We start from the raw sequence: 27001 nt of genomic DNA, 5'->3' as shown, positions 1-27001 counted from the left end.
GGTAAAGAACAGATTTTCCTCTAACACCCCAGAAGTGTGGGGCTTGATTTTGGACTTCTGGACTCCAGGAACTGTGAGAGAATAAATCTCTGTTGTTCTGAATCTAAACCAACCAGTTTTTGGTGATTTGTTATAGCAGCCACAGTAAATTAATACAGTTTGGAAAACAACAACACATTTCCTCGTCTAAATTTTATTTCCATACTAGAGGCCCAGTGCATGATTGAATCATGCACGTGTAGGGTCCCCTACACGCTTTCGCTTTTCGCGGTGGAGCTGGGTGTCTGTCCGCTGGTGCACCAGGCCTTTCAGAAGCCTCCGGCTCGGCGGAGGCTTCTGAAAGGCCTGGTGCCGGAGCTGACAGGCACCCAGCTCCCCCACTTTTGATGGTCTGTGGCTGCTGAGGGGGGCTACTCTGCTGTTGAGAGGCGCAGGGGGCGGGACTGCGCCTCTCAACAGCAGGGTAGCCCCCCTCAATGGCCGGATAGGCCACCCTGAGTCCCGCCCCCCAGCCTCCCGCCGCCCCATCGTGGGCGTAGCGGAGTGATGGTAATTTACATGTTACTCTATTATTAGATAGGATAAGTGCAAAATTTAATAAATTGCATTTTTATTCTTTACACTTCTCTCCTTATGCTTCTACCTACAAGACAGATGTCAGTTCAAAATATCACCTCTAATATAAAAATGTCAAATTTTTGGTACCAATGTTTTCTTTATGTCTAAGGTTTCCATACTTATTTGTCTTTTTAACACATGACTTAGCTGTGATTTTTAGCAATCTAAACAGAGTACAAAGTGAACTAGGCTGAGCATTCTGAATTCTACAGACAGTTCATTTAGAAATATATACATTAGGGAGGTGAAGGATGGAAAATGGAGCACTTGGTACAGAAAAGATAAAAAGGAGAAAGATGCCCCTGCTATAAAGTATATGGTTTGTAAGGAGATGTCTGTAGACATGCTTTACTGAAGGCTGTCTCAAATTCCAGTAGCAGGATACCCTACTGAATGACTTACCGGCACTCTTCAAGATTCTCAAGGTCATCAAAAATGAGGAAAGTACCATATGACCAATTGTCACAGCCAAGAGGAGCCTGAGATGTGAAGGCTAAATGTAATGCGGTATATCTGGCGGGGAGGGAAAGCAGGGGAGGACGTTAGTTTACAATTAAATCTTAATAAGGTAATGACTTTAGTTAAGAATAATATATCCATTTTGGTTCGTTGTTTTTAACTAAAGTACTACACAAATATAAAATGTTATTAAATTGGTGAAACTCTATCCTATCTTCTCAATTTTTCTGTAAATTTAAACAATAACGTCTATTAAGATGCCCAAGTGCACACGCACAAGACTGTCTCTATCAATACTCATATTTTAAATAAGGAACTAAAGTTGAAGGAAGTGAGATATTTAATACAACGTTGAGGAAGTTTTTCTCGACTGTTTCCCAGAACGCTATTCCTTCGTGCAAGGAATTATTTAACAAAGCCTTTTTCCCCTCTAATTATTGGCGACGTTCTGAAATGGGAACACCACCAAGAAACTTTTCGGGACTTGCAAGAAAAGAAAAAAAGAAGAAGAAGAAGAAAACAAAAAAAACACAGGGAAAACAGCTGGCTGGGCTTGCAGTCTGGTTTCCAAGGCTAACTGGCGTGCCATCTGCTCGCAGAGGCGCAGTAACCATGGCTCACAGGTCACACCAGCTTTCGGTGTTAGCAAGTTTGCCCCAACAAGCCTGGGCGGCGTGGCTCCGGCGCAGGTTGCTGGGGGAGGGGGTGGCGGCCGCAGCATCCAGGGCGCGTCTATCGTTCCTCCCACCTCCATCTGCTGCCCCCGCCGCTGGCGGTGCCCGCGCCCTCCCCGCGCCGCCAGCCTGGAGGACTCGAGCGGGTCTCGCGAACCCAACCAAGGAGCCCCGCCTCCCGCCGCCCCGCCCGCCCCGACCTGGGCTTCCCGCGGCCGCCCGGCCCGCGGCCGCAGCAGGAATCGGCTCCCGAAAGCCAGGTTTCCAGGTGCCCGGAAGGGGGAGGGGGCCGAGGCCGCAACCATCGGGCGGGTGCGGGCGAAACGCGCGGCCCGGAGCGCCAAGGCTCCAAGGGGCGGCGAGCCCGGCCGTGCGGCGGCGCGATTGGCCGGGGCCGCTCCGCCGGCCGCCGCTGATTGGTGGATTCTCAAATTCGGTCTCAAGGCGCCAGCGGAGGTGTTTTAGCGGGGACCCGGGCCCCGGGCTGCAGTCGCGGGCCGCCAGTCGGGACGCTGGCGCTGTCCGGACGCCGCGGAGTCCCCGCCAGCGAAGGGCATTCGGAGCAGGGGGTCTGCGCGTTTCGCTTTCCCCGCCCGATGTTGCCACCCGGCTGCTGATCGCATCGCCCCGCTGGTCCCACGCGGGTGTGGGGCCGTAGAGGTCCCGGTAGAGGCTGGAAACCTCCTTCGCAAAGCGGGAGTAGTAAGTAGGGCTGGCGGGAACTGGGGGGAGAGGGAGCCCTCCCGCCTCGGCTGCCAGCCTGCCACCCCTCCCCTCCTCGGCTGGCGGGGAATAGAGGGATTCATGCCGCGGGACCAGGCCCGCGTGGGGTGTCCTGTCTAGCTCCTCCGCCAGCCGGGCAGGACTGGGCACTTGCCTTTCCTCACTTTTTGGGGGGCTGCGTTGGAAGAGTTTGTCCTTGGGGTCTGTTTGGGAGCTTGGGAAGGGGCTGCGCTAAGCGCAGAATGGATTTGGTCTAGCGATCAGATTTCCTCTCCCCCCCCCCCCCCCCCCATTCCCCGTTCAAACCTCTTTAAAGCCGAATTCCTCCCAGGTCTTTGCGCCAAAATTAACTGACCTTAGGAGACCCTGTACTTTCTGACAGATTTGCCCTACACCTTCCTGACTTGTAACTTTACCTTGTTCTGTTGCTTTTCATAAAAAAAAGTACTACTTTTGTCGACTTTTTCTTCCCAAGTTTTCAGTCATGAATGCGTGTTTGTATTCGTTCCTGTGCGTTTTAGAGAGTTGGGGGTGGCTACGCTCCTGGAAATTCCCAGGATGAGTTTAGGAAGGGGAAGTTCATGTCCGCGTCGAGCAAATAACAAATAGATATTTTTTGTTGGAGGAGAAAGCATCTAATGGTAAAATCGTTTCTAATGTAATTGTGCATTGCAGATGGAAGTAAATTGTTTAACACTAAAAGACCTGATCAACCCCAGGCAGCCCAGACTAGATTTTGCAATTGAAGATGGGGAAAATGCACAAAAGGTAAGTGCACTAAGGTCTAACATATTGAGGATAGTGATGTCTAATTCAACTAAGTGTTTCAATATGCCACTTGTATTTGTCTTATGAACATTGTAGAAATATACTTTTTTTAATGTAGACACCCAAACCATTAATAATTGAGTTTCTCAGTCATTGTGCAGCGGAAAAAGGCTAGGTTAGATGTAGTGTTGGAACGTCTATATTAATCAAAGATATGCTGAACCCCTCAATCAAAAGTTTTAATACTTGTAGTTGTCAACATTGGAATTAGCTAATGCTGTGCAGGAATGTTAAGCCTGAGTACCCGGGAAGAAAGACTCTCTGCTATAAATGCTGGATTATTAAAGTGCTGTGAAATGTTCTTCATACCCATTCATTAATCAGCTCTAGAGGCAGTTCCATTCACCCATATTGGGAGATGAGTGACTGAGCCCACCAACACAGGCTGCGTATTCTGGTCTGGTTTTGCACTGAGTCACTCCCCCTTTTTTGCTGCCCTGTGATTTGTAAGACCATGGTGGAGTCTTTAAGAAACATTACCAAGTAAACTGGCCACCAAACAGTGCCCTACCAAAAAGCTGTAAGAGCTTGTTAGTAGCAAACATCCAAGTGTGTTTAGGCGAAGGCAAATACATATAATAAACCTGAATGTACAAACTTTGAATATAAATCTGAGCATAGCAACTTCCTTGGATATTGAACTTTTCTAGGGTCCTGGTCTAAATTTTAGATTTAGTGTCAACAATGACACTGCCTGGTTGCAAAGAACCTGTATGGCCCTTTGAAGAATATTTGACAACCATTAATTTTAGATAGGTGTGAAATTGTATGCTTTTATGCTTTTCCCATGTAGGGTTTTTCCCCTCCTAGCATTCACCTTTTTTTTTTTTTTTTTTTTTTTTTTTTTTGGTTAGGAAAAGAAGTACACCAAAGCATTATTGTTTTAAAGAGAACTTTAAAAAAAATTATCCAAGCTATATGAGGGTGAAAATGCCCAGACTTTATATTTTTAGAATTTTGGCTTTGGGAGTTTCAGAGCAAAACGCTGTTATCTTTTATAATTTGGATGGGACAGCCTTGAAAAAAATATGTATATATATAGTATATAAAGCCTAAGTCTGTGTCCACTTTTTTTTCTTATGGGCCCCCCCCCCCCTTTTTTTTTTTTTATCTTCACCCAAGGATATTTTGTCCCATTGATATTTTTTTTTTTTTTTTAGAGAGAGAGAGAGTGTGTGGAGGTTGGGGGAAAGAGAGAGAGAAAGAGAAACATTGGTTGCCTCTTGCATGTACCCAACTGGGCCAGTGATGGAGCCTGCAACCCAGGTACAGTGTTCTTGGATGCGAATCGAATCTGAGACCCTTTTGTCCGGCGCTCTTACTACTGAGCAAAACCGGCTAGGGCTGGGTCAATGACTTCTTATCAAGTGCCTTCAACTTCTGCTCTAGTTAGTTAGCATCAGTAAGTGCTATATACAGTTGAGCTTTCACATTCTAATGAATATGGAGGAAAAACTCAAGTGACTCAAGAGTGATTGGAAAGTGGTTACAATGTTTGAAATGGAATGTCTGAGCAGGAATTATTTCCTCTCTTAAAGAGAAAGCAAGGGATAAGAACAGTGCTTCTGCTAGTTGCTTGGAGGGGCTTTGTCTCTTTTCCTGTTGCTGTGAAGGATTTCTAGGGATAGTGAGAACATGGGGTTTGGCGTCAGATCTGGGTTTGAGTTTCTGCTCTGCTATTCATTCACTATGTCACCTCAAACAGATATATTTATTTAATCTTTAAACAAATATTTATGTCAGAGGTGCTAAGGGGACAGTCGTTTATTAGGAGTTAATACGTCTTCTAACCTCATTAAGTCTGTTTCTTTCTCCCATAAATTGCAACCAGTAAATAGCACCTCCCTCTTTGGGTTTTTGTTGAGCACTCAGCAACACATACTGTTCACACTGTACTCAAACTAACAGCCCAAAGATGAAAATGATGCAGACCCTGCCCTCATTTATTTGAGAGACTTTCAGGAACTCAGATGTAAAACTAACCAACTGTACTATGATTTGATAAGTGCTGTAATTAGTGAGAACAAAGTGGTCCCCAGGGAACAGCGGAGGAAGAAATGAATTCATGGGGAGTCTAGAGAGTTGGAAGGCTTCTGAGGAGCTAACATTAAGGTTGAGGATGTTCAACCCACAAGAAAACAAGAGTGAATGAGAGGGACATTTTAGTCAGGAGAAACAACATGAGGTGCGGGTGTTTAACCTTTTGCACTCGGATGTCGAGTGTGACTCGACACGGTTAGCATTAGAATAAAGGAATCGAGAAAAAAGCAAGCGAGTGCAAAGGGTTAAGAAATGTTCAAGAGATTCAGCAAGGCCACAAACTCATGGTGCTGAGTTGTTCCTTCTTAAAACCCGCTGAGGGATGCTTGCTACAGTGTCCTGTGCATCATTTGGCATAGAGAGCAGCGGTCGCTAACCAGTGGTCCGCAGACCACTGGTGGTCCGTGAGGGCTGAAAGGTTGGCGACTGCTGATATAGAGCATTTATCTTTCTTGACTGGTCAAGAATTCTTAAAGTACTGTATCATACATGCATCTTCTTATTTCTCATGGAGAAACTTAAAACATAAAGGAGTTTTCAACTTGGTTACCCAAATTTACTGGGCCCAGTTGTGGGATTATAAACAACTCTCCTAATTTGTTTACAGTGCATTTAAGCATGACAGAAATAGAAAATGGATGATTTGGGCCAAAGAGATGAGCAGTGAGTATTGAGCTGCTTTGTGCAAGAAGTAACACTTGAGCTAGGGCTTGAAGGAATGAAGGTTAAGACTTAGGCAAGTAGAGAGGAACTAGTAAAGAAGCAGAAATGAGATCCTGGCTGGTTAGCTCAGTGGGTTAGAGTGTCATCCCAATATGCCAAATTGTGGGTTGGATCTACATTTAGGACACATACAAGCAATCAATGAATGCATAAGTAAGTGGAATAACAAATCAATGTCTCTCTCAAATCAATTTAAAAAAATAGAAGTGAGTGGTATATTTGGAGACAATGCCTAGATATAGTTGAGCACAGGATTTTTTGGAAGGTCATTCATCTCTTTTGGGAGTGGTTAAGAAAGAAGGCGAATTCAGTTTGAAATATATATATATATGTGTGTCTGTATGATTACAGGTAAATAAATATGTGCAGAAGGCAGCTGGTTGCCCGACTTTGGAATTCGTTGAAGGTGCTAGCCAAACACAAACTTGAGAATTGTCAACATACAAGTTGGTTTTAAAATCATGTACATGAGAGGCATGAACTATGCAAGAGAGAGCAAGTAGAGACAAGTATCAGGCTGAGGTTTGTAAGAGTGGAAAAAGAGGAACCAATGAAGGAGACTGAGAGGAAGCAGAAATAGGAAGAGAACCAACAGAGAAAGACTGTTATCTCAGGACCAACAGTTTTTAGAGAGCAAAGAACAGTCAACAGTCTTAACTATTGCAGTGAGGTCAAGTGAGGTATTCTGCCATTGATCTGGCTCCTGGAAGGTGACCTCAGTCAGAAGCAGTGGATCAGAACACACTGATAATTTGAGGAGCCCCTGGGATATGATCAGGGGCAAGTCCTCAGTGTGGATTACTCATTCTGGAAGTGCTCTGAAGGGCAAGAGAGCTGTTAGTCAGTAGTTAGGGGAACTTCCTAACGGGTAGTCTTTGCAATGAGCCTTAAACAACAGGCAAGGCTTAGCCTGTGGCATTAAAGACTAAGTGATGGTGTGAGCAGCAGCTCAGACGTGATGAAGTGCAGGGCAGGTTTAAGAAAAGCAAGTGGACTGTTGGGGCAAAATGTGGAATTTGCATAAGATGGAACTGGAAAAGAGGTTGGCATAATGCCAAAAGCCTGTATACTATTTGAGGTCACATGATCAAAGCTGTATCTGAAACAAAAGCAAGACTGAACCCAAGATCTTTTGACTACAAACCCCTCTCTGTGGCAGCGTACAGCATAGTCTTGCCGCTGGTATCCTACATAATAAAATGGTAATATGTAAATTACCATCACTCCGCTACGCCCACGATTGGGCCAGCAGGAGGCGCAGGGGGCGGGACTCAGGGTGGCCTGGGTAGCTGATTGGGCCAGCGTCTGTGTCATGGCTGCGCCGGAGGCTTTCGGAAGGCCTGGTGCACCGGCGGCCAGCCGGCCAGCTCCCCCGCGATCAAAAGCCAAAGCGGGGGGAGCTGGCCGGCTGTCTGCTCCGGCACAAGGCCTTTCGAAAGCCTCCGCCGCGCCGGAGGCTTTCGGAAGGCCTGGTGCACCGGCGGACAGCCAGCCCGCCGGTGCACCAGGTGCATGATTAAATCATGCACTGGGCCTCTAGTAATCAATAATGATGAACATTTGTATAGCCCTTCACCATTACTGACTGCTTTCCCCTTCATTATCCGATCTGATCCTCACAGTAACCCTGTGGCAGGCTCTCCAGTGTGTGTTACTTCCATTTACATATGAAAACAAGAAAACCTGTGTCCTGGATTACTTTGTCCAGGCTCTGTCTGAGGGAGGAAGTGATTTCTAGGGTGTTGCAGCTTAGATTTCCTGACCAGCAGGTGTGACCGGGAGCTTAGTGTGCCGGAGGTTTCTAGGGAGAGTTCTAGGATGAGTTGCCTGGGAAGGGAAGGGAAGAGAAGGGAAGGCAGCAGAATGGACAGAGGAAGAGGCAGATCTGCAACACAGCTTCAGGGGAAGTCTGAGTTTACCCTAGGGGAGGTTGGAATGACCCCTCAGAGTAGTCCTGAGTCGGGCAAGGGGGCCGGACTTTTACATATCAGGCCTCCCCGGGAGGGGGCGATCCCAGATGAGTCAGCCCTCTTTGGCCGACCGAGGCATTCCAGTTAAGGGCTTCCTGTTGGCATCACTTCCAGCAGCTGGGGGAATGATTCATTCCTAAAGAGGTCTGGTTGCATCCAAGCATCTACCACACCGCTGGGCAGCCTTGCTGGAAAGCCTTGGAGATAGAGACTTTAGTCTGAACTCCTTGTTTTATGGACCAGAAACTTGGTCCCAGACAGAAGGAACAATTTGTTCAGTATCAAAAAGATACGGAGCTGAGACAAAAACTAGGTTTCCAAATTCTCGTTTCAATCCCCTTTCCACTGCTTAATACAGTGTCAGGATTGCAGGATAAACAGGCGGATGGAGCAGGGTCGACTAGATAGCAGTCGACTTTCTACCCACCTGCTGAGACCTTGAAAAACAATTTGCTAGACAGTTTTTTTCTTTTGATACAGAGGTGTGATACAATCACAACATATCAGGTAACCTGTCTCTCCTCCTACTTTAAGTACAGATGGTCCTGTCTTAAGTTGGTTAAACTTACAATTATTCAACTTCATGGTGGTGTGAAAGTGATACGCATTTGGTAGAAATCATACTTTGAATTCCGAATTTTGCTTTTTCCCAAAATAGCGATATGCAGTAGGGTAATTACTCATGACGCTGGGCAGAGGTGTCGAGCAACAGCTCCCAGTCAGCCACACGATCACCGGGTAAACAACCCATACGCTACAGTGTACTGCGTTGCCAGTGTTTTTTGATATTGTGCTTTGTGTTTTCGCATCCCATCACGTCTACAAAATGCCCATCTAGGTCTCCTGCTTCTGGTGAGAAGAAGAGGAAGGCAATTGCAGGTGCTCCTCGACTTATAATGGGGTCACATCCCTATAATGTAGGTGTTCAGAGCACATTTAAGGTAGGGTAGGCTAAGCTATGATCGTCAGTAGGTTAGGTAGAGTAAATACATTTTCAGCTTATGATATTTTCAACTTACGATTGATTTATCAGGACATAACTTCATAAGTCGAGGTGCATCTGTAATACTTAAACTGTAGCGAAAATATATCAAAGTGTTGGAGGAAATGATCTATCGGAATTGCTCCTTGGTAAGAAAGAAGGAGGAACACATGGTTTCTGTGTCTACAGGCGCCATGGAAGGTAGAGAAGGCGGGTGAATCTCTGTCTGGCTCAGTAAGCCTGGGCCACACCCTCTACTGTAGGGGATACCTTTTGGAATAACCAGATAATCAGGGCACCGTGTTCTCTGCGCACTTGTACGGGGCAAGGCATTGTGCCAACAATTGTGAGGCATGAGACGTGTACTTACTCCCTGACCTCCAGAAGTGCACAGTCTCGTGAATGAGACAAGACATTCACCCCGGAAGTTAAATATATTAGCGCTGAGTGTCAGAATGAATGGTAATAAAGACAATAGTTAAGTTTTATTGCATGCTCATTATATGCCAGGAACTATTCTCATAACCCTGAGGTTGGTATGTTTTACGAACTTCATTTTCAGTTGCGAGACTGAAAGCCTCGTGAGGAGAAGGAACGCGCCCTCCCTGGCACCAGGGAGTAGCTGGCACCAGAACCCGCATGCAGAACCGCTTCCCCATCCCCCTCTCCATCGATACTGTGGGGCCTGCTGGGCACTGGGTGTGGGAGCTGTGAACAAGACAGCTTCCTCCAACCGGCACCCAGGACAAGCTTATTTCCAGATGCAGAATTTCAGAGACTCCTGCTTTCAGTATGTCTTGCATGCCAGTTACTTTTCTATGGAATGAGGTTGTAGGTAACCTCAAGCAAGTTATTTAACCTCTCTGTGCCTCGGTTTCTTCAGCTGTAGACTGGAAAAATAACAGTACCCAGGTCACAGGATTAGAAGAGGTTAATATCCATAAAGTACATGAAACACGGTGTGGCACATCGTAAACCCTCAATACTTTCCCTGGAGGGTCCCCTTGTAGAAGACTTCATCAGAATTGCACACTTGTAGGAACTTGTTATGAGATATCGGTAGAGAGGGGAGGAAGAGATCAACCAAAGAATATATATGCATAGCCCGTGGACATAGACAGTAATGTGGTGAAGGCCTGGGAGGGGCAGAGGTGGGGTGGAGAGAGGCAGAGGGGGGGAATGGGAGACATCTGTAATAGAGTCAACAATAAAAATTTTTAAAAAAGAAAAAGTTAAATGATAATAAACAGAGAGAGAGAGAGATAAGTCGGTAGATGCAGCATCACAGGCTGGATGCTTACTGCTGCTGTGGCGGGAGAAACCTAGGCTCCCATCCCCACCCGCTTCCTTCCTGTTCCAGGAGGACAGGACCACCATGGCTAGTGGGCAGCTTCTGCCAATTCAAGAGCAAGGGTTGGCGTGCTAACACAGATTCCAGTTTCTCCCAATCTTTTCCCTCTGCACATGTTGCTCGTTTATAAGAAAGCACTTTTTGTAAACCACTGTTCAGCCAAAAATCCAAGCATGCAGTAGCTATAGAGTGTTACGTGTACAGGAAAGGGAGGGATAAATATTTAACCACCCACCTTCATAATTGTATAAGACGCTACTGCCTGGAGGTGAATTCTGCTATAAGAAGAGCCGGGTCTTTCTGTTTTTGAATGCCAAAAACTGGTTTTAGGGGAAAGAAATTTGTTTTCATCACTCAGTAGTTCCAAATGTGGGTTCTCTATACTCAGTCCTGTTTTACAAGGCACATAATGGACCCATCATTAATCTCAAAGTGTGATCTGAGGGTGGGTTCTACGCCACAAACTGTTACCAAGCTGGAAAAAAGTAAGAACAGAACTTGAGAGATAAGCACTTAGAAGTCTCTATGGCAATTTAATATCGCCCCCATGACACCTAAGCCTGTGATCAGTGGTTTCTTCTTCTTGAACAGGCTGGAGGTCAGTTTGGTAATCTCACGTGGGGAGTCATATAGGGTCGGGGTTGCATACGAGTCCTTTGAAGTAAGACTGCTCTCTAGGTCCGTTTTACATGTGGCATTTTGTTGGATGCACTTATATCGATTGGTCCTGCGAATTGTTATATTAGCACTGTTGAACACTGAACTGCAAAGCATTTGTTTTCTTCACTGGTTAGTGCAAACTTAACAGTGTTTAAGAAATATGGCACTTAGGAGTATATGGACTCAATTCACATTTGCCCTTTTCATCCCCAACTATTACAAGCATCCACCAGTGATAGATACACTCATGACTTCTTTCACAGCGATGCCAGGAAAAACATGCATAAAAGGAGTAGCAGATTATAATCAGTGTCCCGCTGGAGCTTCTCCGTGCGCCCCCTGTATCCTGTCTGTTTTCATTAGTCCTGTCCTACTATTTCTCAGCCCTGAACATATGGTCTGGTTGTATTTTCATGGTGGGAACAAAACAGTTCTCTTAGCTGATAGCTGACCTGTCTCATTCTTGCTAAAAGGTCTCTTTTTCAAAATAGGAAAATATATTTGTTGATCGATCAAGGATGACCCCGAAAACTCCAATAAAAAATGAACCAATTGATTTATCGAAGCAAAAAATCTTCACTCCAGAAAGAAATCCCATTACTCCCGTTAAGCTTGTGGACAGACAGCAGACAGAACCATGGACGCCCACAGCCAACCTGAAGATGCTCATTAGTGCTGCCAGCCCTGACATAAGAGATTGGGAGAAGAAGAAGGGACTGTTCAGACCCATTGAGAACAAGGATGAAGTGTTTACAGACTCTCTGCAGGTAAACAGGCTGTGTTCCTAGCAGCTATGATAAATTAAAATTTTTTACTTGATTATTTTTTTTAAAAATCATAGAATTCTCAATTTTTCAGCTACTATTGAGCCAAAGGCAGCATTAAGCTTAATATCTTTTCTTTATATAGCTGAAAGGGAATTCTCATTCTGTATCTCATTTTTCACAATGAACGCTTTCTTTTTCTTTTTTTTAACAATTTTTTATTGTTAAAAGTATTACATATGTTGTATGCATGCATATAAGCCTAACCAATGGACACAGACAACAGGGGGATGAGGGCATGAGGGGAGATTTAGGGGGGAGTAATAGGGGGATAAGGACACATATGTAACACAGTAATCAATAAAGAAATTAAAAAAAAAAGTATTACTTATGTCCCCTTTTTCCCCCATTGACTCCCTCTAGTCCACCCCCGCCCCAGGCCTTCAGCACCCTATTGTTTGGACACAGTTAATAGGGAACACTTTCTTTTTATAATACTCCCTTAACCAATACATTTAAAAATCCATTTTTAAGCAATGACATTTAATAACTTTGATTTAATGGGGGAATTTGTGTTTTTATTAAAAATGCTGCTGTGGATTTAATTTTGCTCCAATTTTAAGGATTTTTTTATTTTAATATATTTTTATTGATTTCAGAGAGGGAGGGAGAGAGAAGGTGGGGTGTGTGAGAGAGAGAGAGAGATTTGACCGGAATCAAAACGTGACCTCATGGTTCATAGGTCGACGCTCAACCACTGAGCCACGCAGGCCAGGCAAGGATAATTTTAATCTAAATGTCTTTGACTTGGGAAATTTTATTATTCTCATGTATGTTCAGTTTGTTGGTTTGGGCTTTAAAGTTATCTTTAAATTACATGTCTAACCAGAGCTATTAAATAAGCTGCATATCTATACTTAAAAAAAAAAAAATCAGTGGTCAATAATTTTCACTCTTCCATCAAACTTTTTCCCATACTTGCTAAGAAAAGTTGCTCACAGATTGGAATGTTATTTCTCTTCCAGTCATTTTGGTGGATTTTTAAAATCTATAAATATGTAAATTAATAGTATTGTTCTGGTTTGGGGATTGGTTGGGCGGTAGAGTCATGGGTATTAAAGACATTACATACATGATAAGTGTATTTTATATGACCAACTATTCTACCAAAAAGTAAAAAAAAAAAACCAAACAATTTTTTTAGAGATATTTCTCAGTATTTCTTAAGAATATAAAGGGATCCTGTGACTACAAAGTTTGAGAACTATTCTAGGGTATATACCTAAAAGTGCAATTACTAGGTTATTGGATGTTCAAATACTCACAAGATAGTGCCAGATTGTTTTACCAAGAGCTGTTTGTTTCCACCAGTAATGTATAAACATATATTGACCCATATCCTGTCTGACACTTGAAATTCTCAAATTTATTAATTTCTGCCAATCTAGTGGGTGTACAATTGTATATTATTGTGGTATCCATTTGCTTTTTCCTTGGTTACCAATGAGGTTAAGCTTCTTTCCATATCTTTACTGGCTACCATGTTTTCTCCTCTTCTGTGAAATACCTGTTTGTGTTCTTTGCTCATTTTTATTGATTTGTAGGGTTTATTATATATGCGTGAAACGAAACCTGTACCAGTTATTCGTGTTACATTTCAATTTGGTGCCTGTCTTTTTTCCCTTTATGTTGCTTCTTATAATCACTTGTCCTTGTATCATGTATTCAGTTCTTCCTCTTCCCTGGAGTTGGCAGTGCTATGCCTGTCACATATCATAGTTTCACTTGTGTGTGCATCTGTTTCTGGGCTCTTTTCTGTTCCATTGGCCAATTTGTCCATCCCTCCAACAATACCATTCTATCTAATAAAGGAGTAATATGCAAATTGACCATCACTCCAACACACAAGGTGGCTGCCCCCATGTGGTCAAAGATGGCTGCCCTCATGTGGACACAAGATGGCCGCCACAAGATGGCCAACAGGGGAGGGCAGTTGGGAGGGACCAGGCCTGCAAGGGAGGGCAATTGTGAGCGATCAGGCCAGCAGGGGAGGGCAGTTGGGAGGGACCAGGCCTGCAAGGGAGGGCAGTTGTGGGCGATCAGGCCAGCAGGGGAGGGCAGTTGGGGGGGACCAGGCCTGCAGGGGAAGGCAGTTAGGGGTGACCAGGCCTGCAGGAGAGGGCAGTTAGGGGTGACCAGGCCTGCAGGGGAGGGCAGTTAGGGGCAATCAGGCTGGCAGGGGAGTGGTTAGGGGGTGATCAGGCTGGCAGGCAGAAGCGGTTAGGGGCAATTAGGAAGGCAGGCAGGCAAGCAGTTTGGATCCAGCAGTCCTGGATTGTGAGAGGGATCACAGATTGGAGAGGGTGCAGGCTGGGCTGAAGGACACCCCCCCCCCATGCACGAATTTCATGCACCGGGCCTCTAGTTCTATATAATAAAAGCCTAATATGCTAAGTGTCTGGTCATCCAGTCGGCTGTCCAACCAATCAAAGTATAGTATGCTAATGAGATGCTAAGGACGCTCAACCGCTCACTATGACGTGCACTGACCACCAGGTGGCAGATGCTCCAACCAGCAGGTTAGCTTGCTGCTGGGGTCCAGCCGATTGGGACTGAGCAAGACGGGCCGGACACACCCTGGAGCCCTCCTGTGTCCCTCCCCGGCCACCATCATGCACCGGTGGGGTCCCTCAGCCTGGCCTACGCCCTCTCACAATCTGGGACCCCTCGGGGGATGTTGGAGAGCCGGTTTCAACCTGATGGCGGAATGACTGGTTGCTATGACATTCACTGACCACCAGGGGGCAGACGCTCAACACAGGAGCTGCCCCCTGGTGGTCAGTGCGCTCCCACAGGGGAGCGCCGCTCAGCCAGAAGCCAGGCTTACAGCTGGCAAGCGCAGCCGTGGTGGTGGGAGCCTCTCCCGCCTCCACGGCAACGCTGATGTCCGACTGCTGCCTTAGGCCCGCTCCCCATGGGCAGTGGGCCTAAGCCATCAGTCAGACATCCCCCGAGGGCTCCCAGATTGCAAGAGGGTGGAGGCCGGGCTGAGGGGCCCCCTCCCCCGAGTGCATGAATTTTATGCACCGGGCCTCTAGTATTGTAATAAGCCTTCATATCAGGCAAAACAGGAACCTCAATTTTTCATTCAGAATATGTGGACTATGCTTTGCCCTTTTTTCTTCCATAAGTACTTTAGATTAGATTTTAATTGTAATTGCATTGCATGTAGATTAATTTGAGAATGAACCTGTTTATGGTACTGAGTCCTCCTACCCATATGTGTTTCTCTAAGTTTTAAGTCTGTTTCTTTAAAGATGCAAATTTAATATTTTATACAAATAGATATTTGCTAGATTTTTTTCCTAAAAGAGTTTTGTCTTTTCACCAGCTTTCTAAATTCTCTTATTATTGTTAATAGTTTGTCAGTCTTATATTTTTCATGTAAACAATTACTGCAGAATGAAAGTTTTGCTTATTTATTCCTTCCCAATTCCTGTGCCTCAGTTTCTTTTTCTTGTCTTCATTCACTGGCTATCTCCAGTATGGTACAGAAGAGGAGCATCCTTATCATGTCCCCAGTTTTTAAGGGGGTAATTCCAAGGTTTTCTCTTTAAGACTTGTTTTCAGTTGGGTTTTTATAGATACACTTTATTCAAGTTCTCCATTCCTAGTTGTCTAAGGGCATTTCTGAAAATCATGAATGGTTGTTAAATGTATTTAATGTGTGTGTGTTTTTCTGAAGCTATTGAGATCATCCTATTGAATATGTTCACTGAAAAACCTTTTATTTTCTTAGGTTGAATTCAGCCCTTTTGAAATGTGGGTTGAAGAGATAAGGACACTAGTTTTGTGTACTTGAAATAAGAAAGAATAAGATTTAGCTGCTCTTGTTCATTTCCATCAACCCTTGGACATTTGTAAACTTACAAAACAGTTTAATGACACAGTGGAGACCAATGCATCTTCAATTTCATGTCAATAGAAATCACTCATGATCTTATGAAAGACAGATTCTGATGGACCAGTTCTGAGATGCGGCCTGAGACTCTGCATCTCTAACAAGCTCTTAGTGATGCTTGTCTACAGTCCAACAAACACCCTGTCAGCAGGACTCTAGCAACCTATAAATGACCGCACTATTCATTGTTCACGCTTTTAACCAGTGGGCTCGGCCTCAAATTGAAAAGGGCAAGAAATTCAGTCTAGAGAAGGTAATAGGCAGAATGCTAAGAAAATTTGTTTAGGGAATGTATTTTAACTAGACTCTAGGATGGTATGGAATGGGATGTCCCTGCAACTTGCCAGTACAGCCCATTGCAATTTCTCTATTAGGATGTTAACCATGATGTGTCCTCCCCTCCTTTCTGTCTGCCCTCTGTAGCTTCGTGTTGTTGGGGACATTGCTGTGGAGAAATTTGAGAAGCGCAGGCCGAGCAGAAAACAGAAAAGTTTAGGACTCCTGTGCCAGAAGTTTCTAGCTCGCTATCCAAGTTATCCCTTGTCAGCTGAGAAAACCACCATCTCCCTAGATGAAGTGGCTGTCAGTCTTGGTATGTATCGTCCCGTTACCCAGTAATAGTGGGACACTGGTTTCCTGGGGCAGGCCCCCCCAAAAGAGTGAGGACAGGGGCAGGGGGAGCTTCCTTCTGCCATGACCATCCAGCGTAGGATTGCAGGGGCCTTCTAGGCCTGAGGGTCAACAAGAATTTGGTTTTCTTAAGCTTGAAAACACCTTGACGAGACTCACGTTACAGAGCCCTATCTCCTATTTTAATTTCATCTTATTTTAGACAGACTAAAAAATGTCTTCAAATATCCTGCTGTTTATTTTTACAATAATGCTTCTAAGGGTTCAGAATTGGTGTTAGTTCTATTACAAAGCAAGATTGGAGAGCAAGAGCATGATGTTTTTGAAGCCCTGTTCTGTGCTATTCACAACAAGCCTGCCAAGCTAGGAAAAGCACATCTGGTCATAACTCAAACAGCTAACCCTTATAACAAAGAGGAATGCATGTGTTCACAGGGGAGGGTGTGTACAATGTGCAAAGCTGTATGTTCTATAAATAAGTCCAGCAGCTTCCGAATAGAGACCCCTAGTGGACATGGATGGCAGTTGGTTTCAGGATGCGCATATTGACAGTCATTAAATAAGCAGGAATCACAAAGATTTGAAGGTGGAGGGTGTCTCCTTAGGAGGTTTTACACACATAATTTTGATAGATTATAGTTTTAATTTGTTTACTAGTTCTAGTTCTTCCCATAGCCCAGAGAAATATGCACCAGCCGATGATTGTCAGTCTGGATTATTCAAACTGATGGCTATAAAGATTGTGCTTGCTGGAAACTGAAATAATGAGGATGCAATGGGTTGTGATGGGAAGACCACGGACGGGCTAGGCTTTGGGTCAGGGAAGGCTGGATTTGAAGCCCAGCTCTCCAATTTACAGGCCATGAGAGCTTTAGGAAGTTAATCAACCTTTTCCCATTGGGACCATAGCACCTACCTGGCAGGAACTTAGCCAGGCTGGGATAATGTCAGTAACGGGCCTAACTCGGGCCCTGGCGTGGGTGGCTCTTACTGTTACATGGAAGTTTTCCCTCGGCTCTTACTATGTATCCCCTCTGCCCTAAGCTGTCCGTTCAACCCCTGCAATTAGGAAGGGGGAGTAGAGTGCTTGGGGAGCCGTTTTGAAACCCAGAAATGGGAACACAGTATTTGGCACTGGTGGCCATGAGACAAGAAGGGCAAAGGGACCCAGCTGGGGAGAGGCTTGACCCACTGGAGGCACAGCGTCCTAGAAGCGAGTCTTACAGAGGACGAGGGTAAAGCAGCAAATCTGTCCTTCTCACTGGGATTCATGAAGCCAGGACCTTGCACTGATGTCTGTGCTGAAGACGAACGGTTGGAGGTAGGAAGGCTGTGCTACAGGTCATTCTGCAGGCCCCCGAGTTGTGACTGCCTGGGGCAGAACCAGGGATTTTTGCAATAGCTGGCTAGTGCCTCACATCACCCAGACCTGCCAGATGAACTTACCATCTCTCTTCATGTGAGGTCAAAAATGAGGTCCCTCCCGGAAATTATTTCAGGGGAGACCGACCAACTCTTCGGGTTGAGTCTAAACTCCTTGCTACCTCCCGGGTCCCAAGCTGTAAGGCCATATTTTAACCAAGGATGTGCAGAGCAGTCGAATTGCACAGTGTCCCAGATTCTGGTCCCATGTAGATTGGACATGGATGTTACAGGTAAGAAGTTGAAAAAACTAGGAGGACTTTAGTAAGTGGAAAATAGCACGGCCTAGGAAAATAGTTTATGGGGCTGAGATGTTCTTGGTAAGGTCCCCTGGGGACTAAGGGAAGCCTGGTAAGAATTGGTAAACCCTTGATGGCATAACTAGTGCCGTGAATAGGATGAATAGGATTGCCTGGATACAAAAGGAAAAGAAGGCTGGTGCCAGGGAAAACCTTCCTGGCAGGACAAGGCCCAGAGCAACTGGCACGTCTTGTGTCCGGTGAAATGGGACTTTTCAGTGCACCAGCCGGAGGACAGGCACGCTCGGTCCTGATAGAAAAGGTGGGTGATGGTGCCGGCAGCAGCTGCACGTGCATCACCAAACGCCTATTGTGCACATTAAATGTCTTACTCTCCGGGTGGTCAGAATCTTCCTTTCTTTTCCCTTCTTGGGATGTCTAGCCACTCGATGGAGACTCAACAGATTGTATCTAATACGAAACAACAAAACAGCCGGGCATATGGCTGGCCCTGGGGTGTTTCAGTTGCATTCACATGACATTTCTAATGGGAAGGTTTATAGAATGTTACACTCTAAACACGATGTGTTAATATCAGAAAACAGACTGGAGCAAGGAACCCGGTCTGGACGGGGGGCTGCCGACTGCCCTGCCACCACCTCCAGCAGACATCTGGCACCGACGCGGGGTGAGGAGCCTTTCAGGGTCAGGAGCTGAAATGCTCTGATGGGCTGTGAAATGCCTCCTCGTGCATGTGATGAACTTCCTCTCAGCTCCGGGCTTCTCGTTGTAATCCAGTCTGTCTCTCCTGTTCAGTGTTTGAAGGGCCACATGCCGCATTCGCTGCGCCTGCCCGGATTATATAACAGCTCCTGGCAAGCGCGCAGAGAGAGGGCCTGGTTGCAGCTGCGCTGGTTTTCTCCAAGGTGCCTGGAGGCCTCTGTCATGGATACTTGTATGAGAGCAGAGCGGGAGGTGGTTCCAGAAGCCCGAGGGCCTGTTGCACGGGAGGTTTTGAAATCTGTTTCCACTAATCCTCTTAGGCCAGCGGCGACCTGAGGTAGCCCCAGTGCCACGCAGGAAGCGCCAAACAGTGAACATGTGTTGGAGACTCTTCATGTTTGTGGTCGCATTGAACCCTCCTCATCTTATGAGATAAATACTAAGTCACAGACAGGTTAGGTCACTTCTCAGGGTCACCCGATTGGGACAGACAACACAGGCATTCAATCTAGGCCGTCTAACCCCAAAGTCCCTACACTAACCACCATAAATATTTTTGGTAAATTCAGTAGACGGCTCATAATCCTAGCTATTTGGGCAGAGTATTGGACAAGGGGTAGGGAACGGATGAACTTGATGGTCCGTCTGCACTGTACACGAAGTCTGTTTCACTGGGCTGCTTGGCGGGATACGGTGAGTGAGAGCCCGGGAAGAGTTGTCTGTAACCATGGTGAACCGGAGGGTACTCAGATGCTGTTCCAGCCCTAACTGTGGCTTCATCCATCATCTTGAGAAGGGGCCCAAACTCTTGACTCCTCAGTTTCTAGTGTGAAATAGGACACAAAATACTTACCATCTGTTTCCCTTTATTGGACCATTAAGAGAGTTAGCAAGATAATTATTTTACATCATTCAAACTCCGGGAAAGGAAAGTATTGTCCAAACAAGGTATCTGTTCTTGGACACAATTTATCTTATAGTCTGCATAATTAGGGCTATAAGTCAAAGCCAGCCAGCCAGCATTCACCAAGTGTCCATCAGGCGTGCTAGCACCTACCTGTGTTGCTCAGTCCCACCCATTGTAGCGTGCCAACAGGGCTAAAGAAAAGACATCTGCTGCGTGCAATCCAGGTAGGACATCAGCCATCTCTGGGTGGATGTTTTATCCTACTGGGGGTTAGATCACAAGAAAAGGAAAGAAAAAAATGTCTGTTACTTGCACCCTTTTGGGATGAATTTGTGGCACAGCCACGCTTGATGGACATTCCACTGGGCATCACGCAAAGTAGTTCACAGACATGGTCCAGGCTCTCAAGGAATTTATCCTCAAAAATGTCTGCATGATGATGGTTGGCTTCTGTCTTCCAAACAGGCGTTGAAAGGAGACGCATCTATGACATTGTGAATGTGCTGGAGTCACTGCACCTGGTCAGCCGGGTGGCCAAGAATCAGTATGGCTGGCACGGACGGCACAGCCTGCCGAGAACCCTGAGGAACCTCCAGAGACTAGGGGAGGAGCAGAAGTATGAGGAGCAGATGGCATACCTCCAACAGAGGGAGCTGGACCTGATGGATTATAAGTTTGGAGAACGTAAAAAAGATGGCTGTGCAGATCCCCACGATCAACAGTTGCTGGATTTCTCTGAGCCCGACTGTCCCTCCTGTGAGTTCATTGTAACCACATGAGTCATAGCAGAGAGACGGTGATGGTCTCTTCTGAAGAGACTCACTGCTGAGATGGGAAGTGCCAGATTGGCAACCCTGGAGGGAGGTGTCCTCCTACTCTCTCCACTGGAGAAAGGAAGACAGATGGCTCCCCCATTGGGCTGCCCACTCACCCTCACTGAAAACCTGTCTACTGGCAGGTCGCTTGGTGTTGGGTGTTTGGACCGCAGATTGCTAACAGAGCTCCCATTCCAGATTGACAGCCCCATGCTGGTTTCTATGTGTGAGCCTTTAAGGAAAAGTTGCTTTGAAAGAAGTTATCATTACAATGGTATTAATTTTTCAAGTTGCATATTGGAGTAGATTCTATAGAACAGAACCCCGTTAGCAGCAAATGTTGATTAGAAAGATAGACACTGGATGCAGAATTTTTTTCACTTGCATCGACATTGGTCTTCCCCTCCCGACTCATTTAACCTCTTCTTGTCTTAACCACTGATCCTCATCGTTCTCTCCCTACTCCCTCTTGCTAAGACGATAAAGTGCAAGTATCACTCACGTTTCACTTGCAAATTTAAGAAATAGGAATGGAGAGGTGGGCCTGGTTTTCATTCAGTTTACTGCCTCATGCCTTTTAGTTCCAGCCCATAAGCCAGTTGTATCTTAATAACCAGGGGAGACAGCCATCTGTCGGGATGGTTTGCCTGCCATCCTCAGCAACACACATCTCATCAGTTCTCCTATTTAGTTACAGTTTATTTCTGAAAAGAAATGGAAGAGGTGGGCTCCTGCTGTGATTACAGCACATTCTGGAAACAGACATACCTCGGAGTCTGGGTTTGGTTCCAGACCACCACAATAAAGCACATTGTAATCGTTTTGCTGGTGGAGGGTTCTTGCCTTCAATCTGTAAAAATTACAATATCTATGAAGTGCACTAAATGAGGGTTTGCCTGTATTGTGGGCACAGAGAAATTAAAGTGGAATCCTTGCCTTTGAGGGCAGAGTGGATGTTTGAAAACAGTTCCTCATCCCTACCCTATCCCTTTATTTTTTTTTTAATCCTCACACAGGGATATTTTTCCATTGATTTTTAGAGAGTATGGAAGAGAGGGAAAGACAGTGAGAAATATCGACATGAGAGAAACACATCAATTGGTTGCCTCCTGCACGTGCCCCCACCGAGGTACGTGCCCTTGACCAGAATCAAACCGGGGACCCTTTGGTCCACAGGCTGACGCTCTATCCACTGAGCCAAACCGGGTAGGGCTCTACCCTATCCTTTTCTCCTCCCACATCAATCCTGGCGGAGAGCTGCTTTAGGAAAACCACCTCCTGCTTTCTGTTCACACAGTGTGAGTATAAAGCATTAAGTGGATTAACATTCGCCTTTCAGAGTCTATTCCTAAAGAAATCTTACGAGCAGCAAGAGAATCCGCCTTGTCTTTATAAGCCACCGTCTGACTGTCCAGAAGGCCTCTCTCTGTAACAGAAGTGATCTTTCCATGCACTAGCAGAGTTAGATCGTTCTGGCAAACTGTAAATACAGTCTTTCTTGTGGTAAATTATCTTTTTTGATGCCTTTGTTTCATTCCCTTTGTAGCATCTGCAAACAGAAAAGACAAGTCTCTGAGAATCATGAGCCAGAAGTTTGTCATGCTGTTCCTCGTCTCTAAAACCAAGATTGTTACTCTTGATGTGGCTGCCAAAATACTGATAGAAGGAAGCCAGAATGCGCTGGACCATAGTAAATTTAAAAGTAAGCATCCTCACCTAAATCCACCTCGCTAGCACAGGGAGGGTGGGATTCATACGGTGATGTTTTCTGCCTCTGAAAGTAAAAGAATAATGTTTTTTTGGAGAAGTGCAGTCCTTTCTGCATCCCAAAATCCTTGGTGCTGTGAGAGGTAAGTTAGTCACATGCTGGATTCCCATTGAAGTCCCCGTGGCAGGTAGAGTGGACGGTGGAGGCAGAATGCCATCAGCAAATGCAGGTCAGGGTGGGTGTAAGATACTTCGCATTTCTCTTTAGTATCGCAGCATCCAAGGCAGAATGTCTGAGTTTTGTTTCCCCTTCCCCCCCCTCCGCTTACTCTTCTGATGGGTGGAGATGAAAGGTGTGTACAGGTAAGAACCAGCGGAATGACCAGAGTAGGGAAAGGGTGGTGGGGCATGGCTGCGGACAAGGAGAGTGTTTCCGAGTTTCGTACTTTCTGTCGAGCGTGAGTCCCAAGCCAGAGGCCCTTGGCTGCTGGTAGTCCATTCAAGCCTTGGGAAGCCGTGAGCTCAACATTACCTAGCTGTTTGTTTGTTTGTTTGTTTGTTTGTTTCCAGCTGAAATTAGAGCCACCCTGTGGGAGAAATTACTAAATAAAATCTAGCTCTCCCACGATTGGAAAGAAAATTGCATCTGGGATGAATGCTTGCTATTTCTAGACAATAATCAACACTCCTTTGCTTGATCTTAGCCCTGAAGTCAAGTGGGTTTCCTACCTGTAAATTGATTTCTTAAATAGAAATTACTTTCTGGGCATCACCTGCCTATTCACTGTGTTACCCCCCTTCTGAATTTCTCTTCCAGTCCATGCATTTTCAAATGTGTCTCCCCAAACCTCTTAAGACTCAAGGATTGTGCGTCCCACCCCTCCCCTCTGGGTGGCCAGAGGCCGGGACTTGAGGTGAGGAACTGCCTGTCTTCGTCGCAGCGGCACCTCCGAATCCTGAGCCCAGAACACCTGCGCCCGGGAGCGCAGCTCTGCGGGAAGCTCTGGGGATTCCCTGTCACGTTCACAGCCCAGCTGCCTGGTGGAGCTGGTGCCACAGCCTCCTGCTGGGAGAAACTCGGGCAGGCGTCCGACACGCCACACATCGGAATCACACTCACTGAGCCTCTCATTACAGCCCGCTTCCCTCCCGCGGGTGTGTTTGCAGTCAGGGCACTCCCTGCTTGTCCTATAAAGGTGTGAAGCTGTGGGAACAGAAGGACACCCTGACCTTGGTCTGTGGCTGCAGCTACATAAATCCTGGGTGATTTCATGACAGAGCCATGGGTCATTTCATCCCACCCACTGCTCTCCCCTGAGGTTTATGTGATGGCCAAGAGAAGGGACCTGTCACGTAAACTACCGTGTAATGGTGTCACCGGCAGCATGGCCGTAATGGTGTTTTATGTCTCCCAGCAAAGGTACGGCGTCTCTATGACATCGCCAATGTCCTGACCAGCCTGGCTCTGATCAAGAAAGTGCACGTAACGGAAGAGCGAGGCCGTAAGCCAGCCTTCAAGTGGATCGGGCCTGTGGACTTCCCTTCCAGTGGTGAGGCATGGTTTTGTTAGGGGCCTGTTTTATTTAAAATCCTACATTTCTAAATCCTTTTCTAAATCCTACATCTACTACAGTGTGAGGCCGATTTTCTCTCTCATTTTCCGTTACCCAAGTCACATTCAAATTAGACTGTGATGTCACTCTGGGAACAGTGAGTATTAGTCTACAAATGGTACATGCTGGTCGGCTCACACCGTTGGAGGGGAAATACTGAGAGCTTATGATGTGGGAGTTTCTGTAACTGGTAAATTATAGCCCTTTAGCATGTTCTATTTTTTTCCTGGAAATTTGGGACAGGGGGTTTAAAATGACATTTATAAACTGGAGTGATGTCTACGTTAGTGGAATACCTAAAATATTGTGTTTTTTTGAAATTCCACATGATGCAAAAATTATACTATTGCTATCACGAAACTAATATATGGTAAAAATGGCTCCTAAATATAAGTATGGATGCAATGAACACCTTTTTTTATCATTTATTTCAAAGGTTACAAATATCAATTTTACTAAAACTAGAGCAGAAGAGGGTATTATCTTCTACCTATTTCACAGGTAATAGCTACTTTATATATAACTAGGCTGCCTGAGTAAAAGCCATTAACATTTTTAAATTACCCTTGCAATTTTGGTGTTAGTGGTATAAATTCCTGCCACTTAACCCAGGCCTATAGAAGACACAGCTCTCTACCTCATTGTAGCACATTATTCACTTAGGATCTAGATGAAACCACTTGAAATCTAGTATAAGTAATTCCACCCAGCAAGTACTTACTGAGTGTGGACTGTGCATGTGCCATGAGAGACTTAAAGCTGTATATAGCACGCCATCCGTGCCTACATGGAATATACAACTTTGCCGTTTTCTGTTGCTCTGCCTTTGGCTTCTCTTCATCCTTTCACCTGTGAGGCCCTCTCCTCTTTGACATGAAAATATTCTGTTCCCCTTTCCAGATCTGTCCCAAATGTCAACCCCTCCATAAAGCTTCCCTCCACCCAGAGCAGAGAGTCTCTCATCTGACCTACTGCACTTTAGTATTATGCTGTTGTACTTGGTGATGCTGGTGTGATGCTGTGGTCCCTGCTCCGTGGGTGTGAGGCCAGAAGAGGTCTTTGTTCCTCTTTGATTACCTGAGTACCCAGACCCGTGCCTTGCTCACTTCCGTTGGTTAATGAGCCTCCACTGGAGTTGTATAATTAGCACTCATTTGAAACTTAGAAAACAATCCAGCACTATACACGGTGTTTTATGAAGAGGCATCTATGAAGTTTAATTGTGGTGGTGCTGTAGGAAATCAAAGGATATGGGTTAAGTTCTGATGGACTTTTAGGTTTTGGAGGGGTGGAGAGCTTTTTAGTTGGAGGAACTGATACCTAAGCACAAGTCTGGTGCGGGAGGGAGAGATCAGCCCTCCTGATCTGAGTGTAGGGCACAGGGCAGAGAGTGATGAGGCATGGAGTGTGATCCGCTGGAACAGAATTTTTGGTGGGCTTCAAAGCTCAAGCCAAGACATTTGTGCTAGATACATAGACTGACGTGACAAGGGGTCTTTGGTCTTTAGATAGGTTGAAAGAGAGGAGGGGCACCGAAACTGGTTTGGCTCAGTGGATAGAGCGTCGGCCTGCGGACTGAAAGGTCCCAGGTTCGATTCCTGTCAAGGGCATGTACCTTGGTTGTGGGCACATCCCCAGTGGGGAGTGTGCAGGAGGCAGCTGATCGATGTTTCTCTCTCATCGATGTTTCTAACTCTCTATCCTTCTCCCTTCCTCTCTGTAAAAAATCAATAAAATATATTTAAAAAAAAGAAAGAGAGGAGGGGTTCGAGGGTGGTGGTATCATTGCAGAAAATGAGGTAGTTGGGGAAATGAGCCAGAGTTGAGAAAATGAGTTCATGTATTTGCATAACCAGTGGGACAGCAACTGGGGGAGCTCTGATCTGAGGAGGGAAAGAGGGCTTGGAACCAGGTCAGGAACCTCAAAAGTAGCTTACCTACCCTCAGAAATGTGATCCTCGTTCTGCATTCCCTAGTTTCTACTGATATCCTCATCATCAGCCCAGCTGTCAAATTTGGAACATCGAGTTACCTTTGATTCCCTTAATTCACTCCTTGATTAGCAATTCCTCACAATTAAACTTCATAGATGCCTCTTTCCTCATCTCCCTTCCCACCATCATGGCCTTTTCTTCCCTTTAACAGCTTTATTGAGGTATCATGGCACATTATAAGTGGAATGTGGTTAAAGTTACAGTTTGATAAGCTTTTGCATCCTATGTGTCTGTGAAATAATTACCGCCGTCAAGATAGTGAGCCCATCACCCTCCAGAGTCTCTTCTGTCGCTTCAAATGTCCTTCCTTCCTCCCCGGCTCTCTCCCCAGGGGAAGCCACTGATCTGCTTTCTTTCACTCTAGATTTGTTTGTATTTTATAAAAATTTTATCAGTGAGTCACATACAGTCATTATTCACAGATTCCATATTTGCAAATTTATCTACTAAAATTTGTCACTCCAGAATTAATGCAGCACTTTCTAAGTTGCTCACAGATATGCAGAGAGAGGCAGAAAGTTTGAGTTGCCAACTGAGGTTGAGCTGGGCAGTGCTCTGCCTTGTTTCAGCTCTCATCCTATAAACGAGTGTCCTTTTTGTGGTCCTTTTAATGCCATGTTTCACCTTTGTGCTTGGAGTTGGTGATTTCGCTGTTTGAAATGGTGCCCAAGTGTTGTCTAGTACTGAGGCATTGTCTAGTGTTTCTAAGTGATGCACCTTACAGAGAAAATACATGTTAGAGGAGCTTCATTGAGACATGAGTTCTAGTGCTATTTGCTATGAGTTCAGAACTGATGGATCAACAATATATATTAAATAAGGTGTCTTTAAACAGAAACACATAAAACAGGGTTATGTGTTGATCAGTTGACAAAAATGTTGTGACCAGAGGCATGCAGGAACCTAACGCTGTATTTCCTCTAGGAGCAGTGCTTCAGTGTTTGCTAATTAATTGTTCATGCTCACTTTACAGAACATGAGAACCACAAACAACAAGAATAGGCTGTACTCCCTATACTCTTTATCAGGCTTCTTTCACTCGGCATAATTATTTTGAGACTAGAGGCCCGGTGCACAAAATTTGTGCACTGGGGGGGGGGGGGGAATCCCTCAGCCCGGCCTGTGCCCTCTTGCAGTCTGGGACCCCTCGCTCCTTACCGCCTGCCTGCTCACTGCTCCTTAATGCTGCTGCTGCAGC

The 27001-nt window shown here is 45.6% G+C and overlaps 1 protein-coding gene across 3 annotated transcripts in view; it reads left to right on the top strand.

Moving 5' to 3' along the window:
- Window positions 1-1889: 1889 nt before the first annotated feature.
- The window catches only part of E2F7 (E2F transcription factor 7), a 39316-nt gene continuing 14204 nt past the window's right edge, over window positions 1890-27001 (top strand). Inside the window, exons 1-7 of one of the 3 annotated variants that reach the window (XM_079773462.1) lie at window positions 1890-2019; window positions 3150-3242; window positions 11520-11795; window positions 16177-16345; window positions 20140-20430; window positions 22036-22191; window positions 23612-23746. In XM_079773462.1, coding sequence (XP_079629588.1) covers window positions 3150-3242; window positions 11520-11795; window positions 16177-16345; window positions 20140-20430; window positions 22036-22191; window positions 23612-23746 — 1120 coding nt within the window. In that variant the 5' untranslated portion in view covers window positions 1890-2019. Of the gene's footprint in view, window positions 2020-2222; window positions 2454-3149; window positions 3243-11519; window positions 11796-16176; window positions 16346-20139; window positions 20431-22035; window positions 22192-23611; window positions 23747-27001 lie in introns of those variants that run through there. The other 2 variants (XM_079773461.1, XM_079773463.1) reach the window with 2 other exon arrangements.

Source organism: Cnephaeus nilssonii (genome assembly GCF_951640355.1).
Source record: "Cnephaeus nilssonii genome assembly, chromosome: 6".
In the NCBI taxonomy this organism is placed as follows: Eukaryota; Metazoa; Chordata; class Mammalia; order Chiroptera; family Vespertilionidae; genus Cnephaeus; species Cnephaeus nilssonii.
This window is presented reverse-complemented; position numbering and strand designations above follow the sequence as displayed.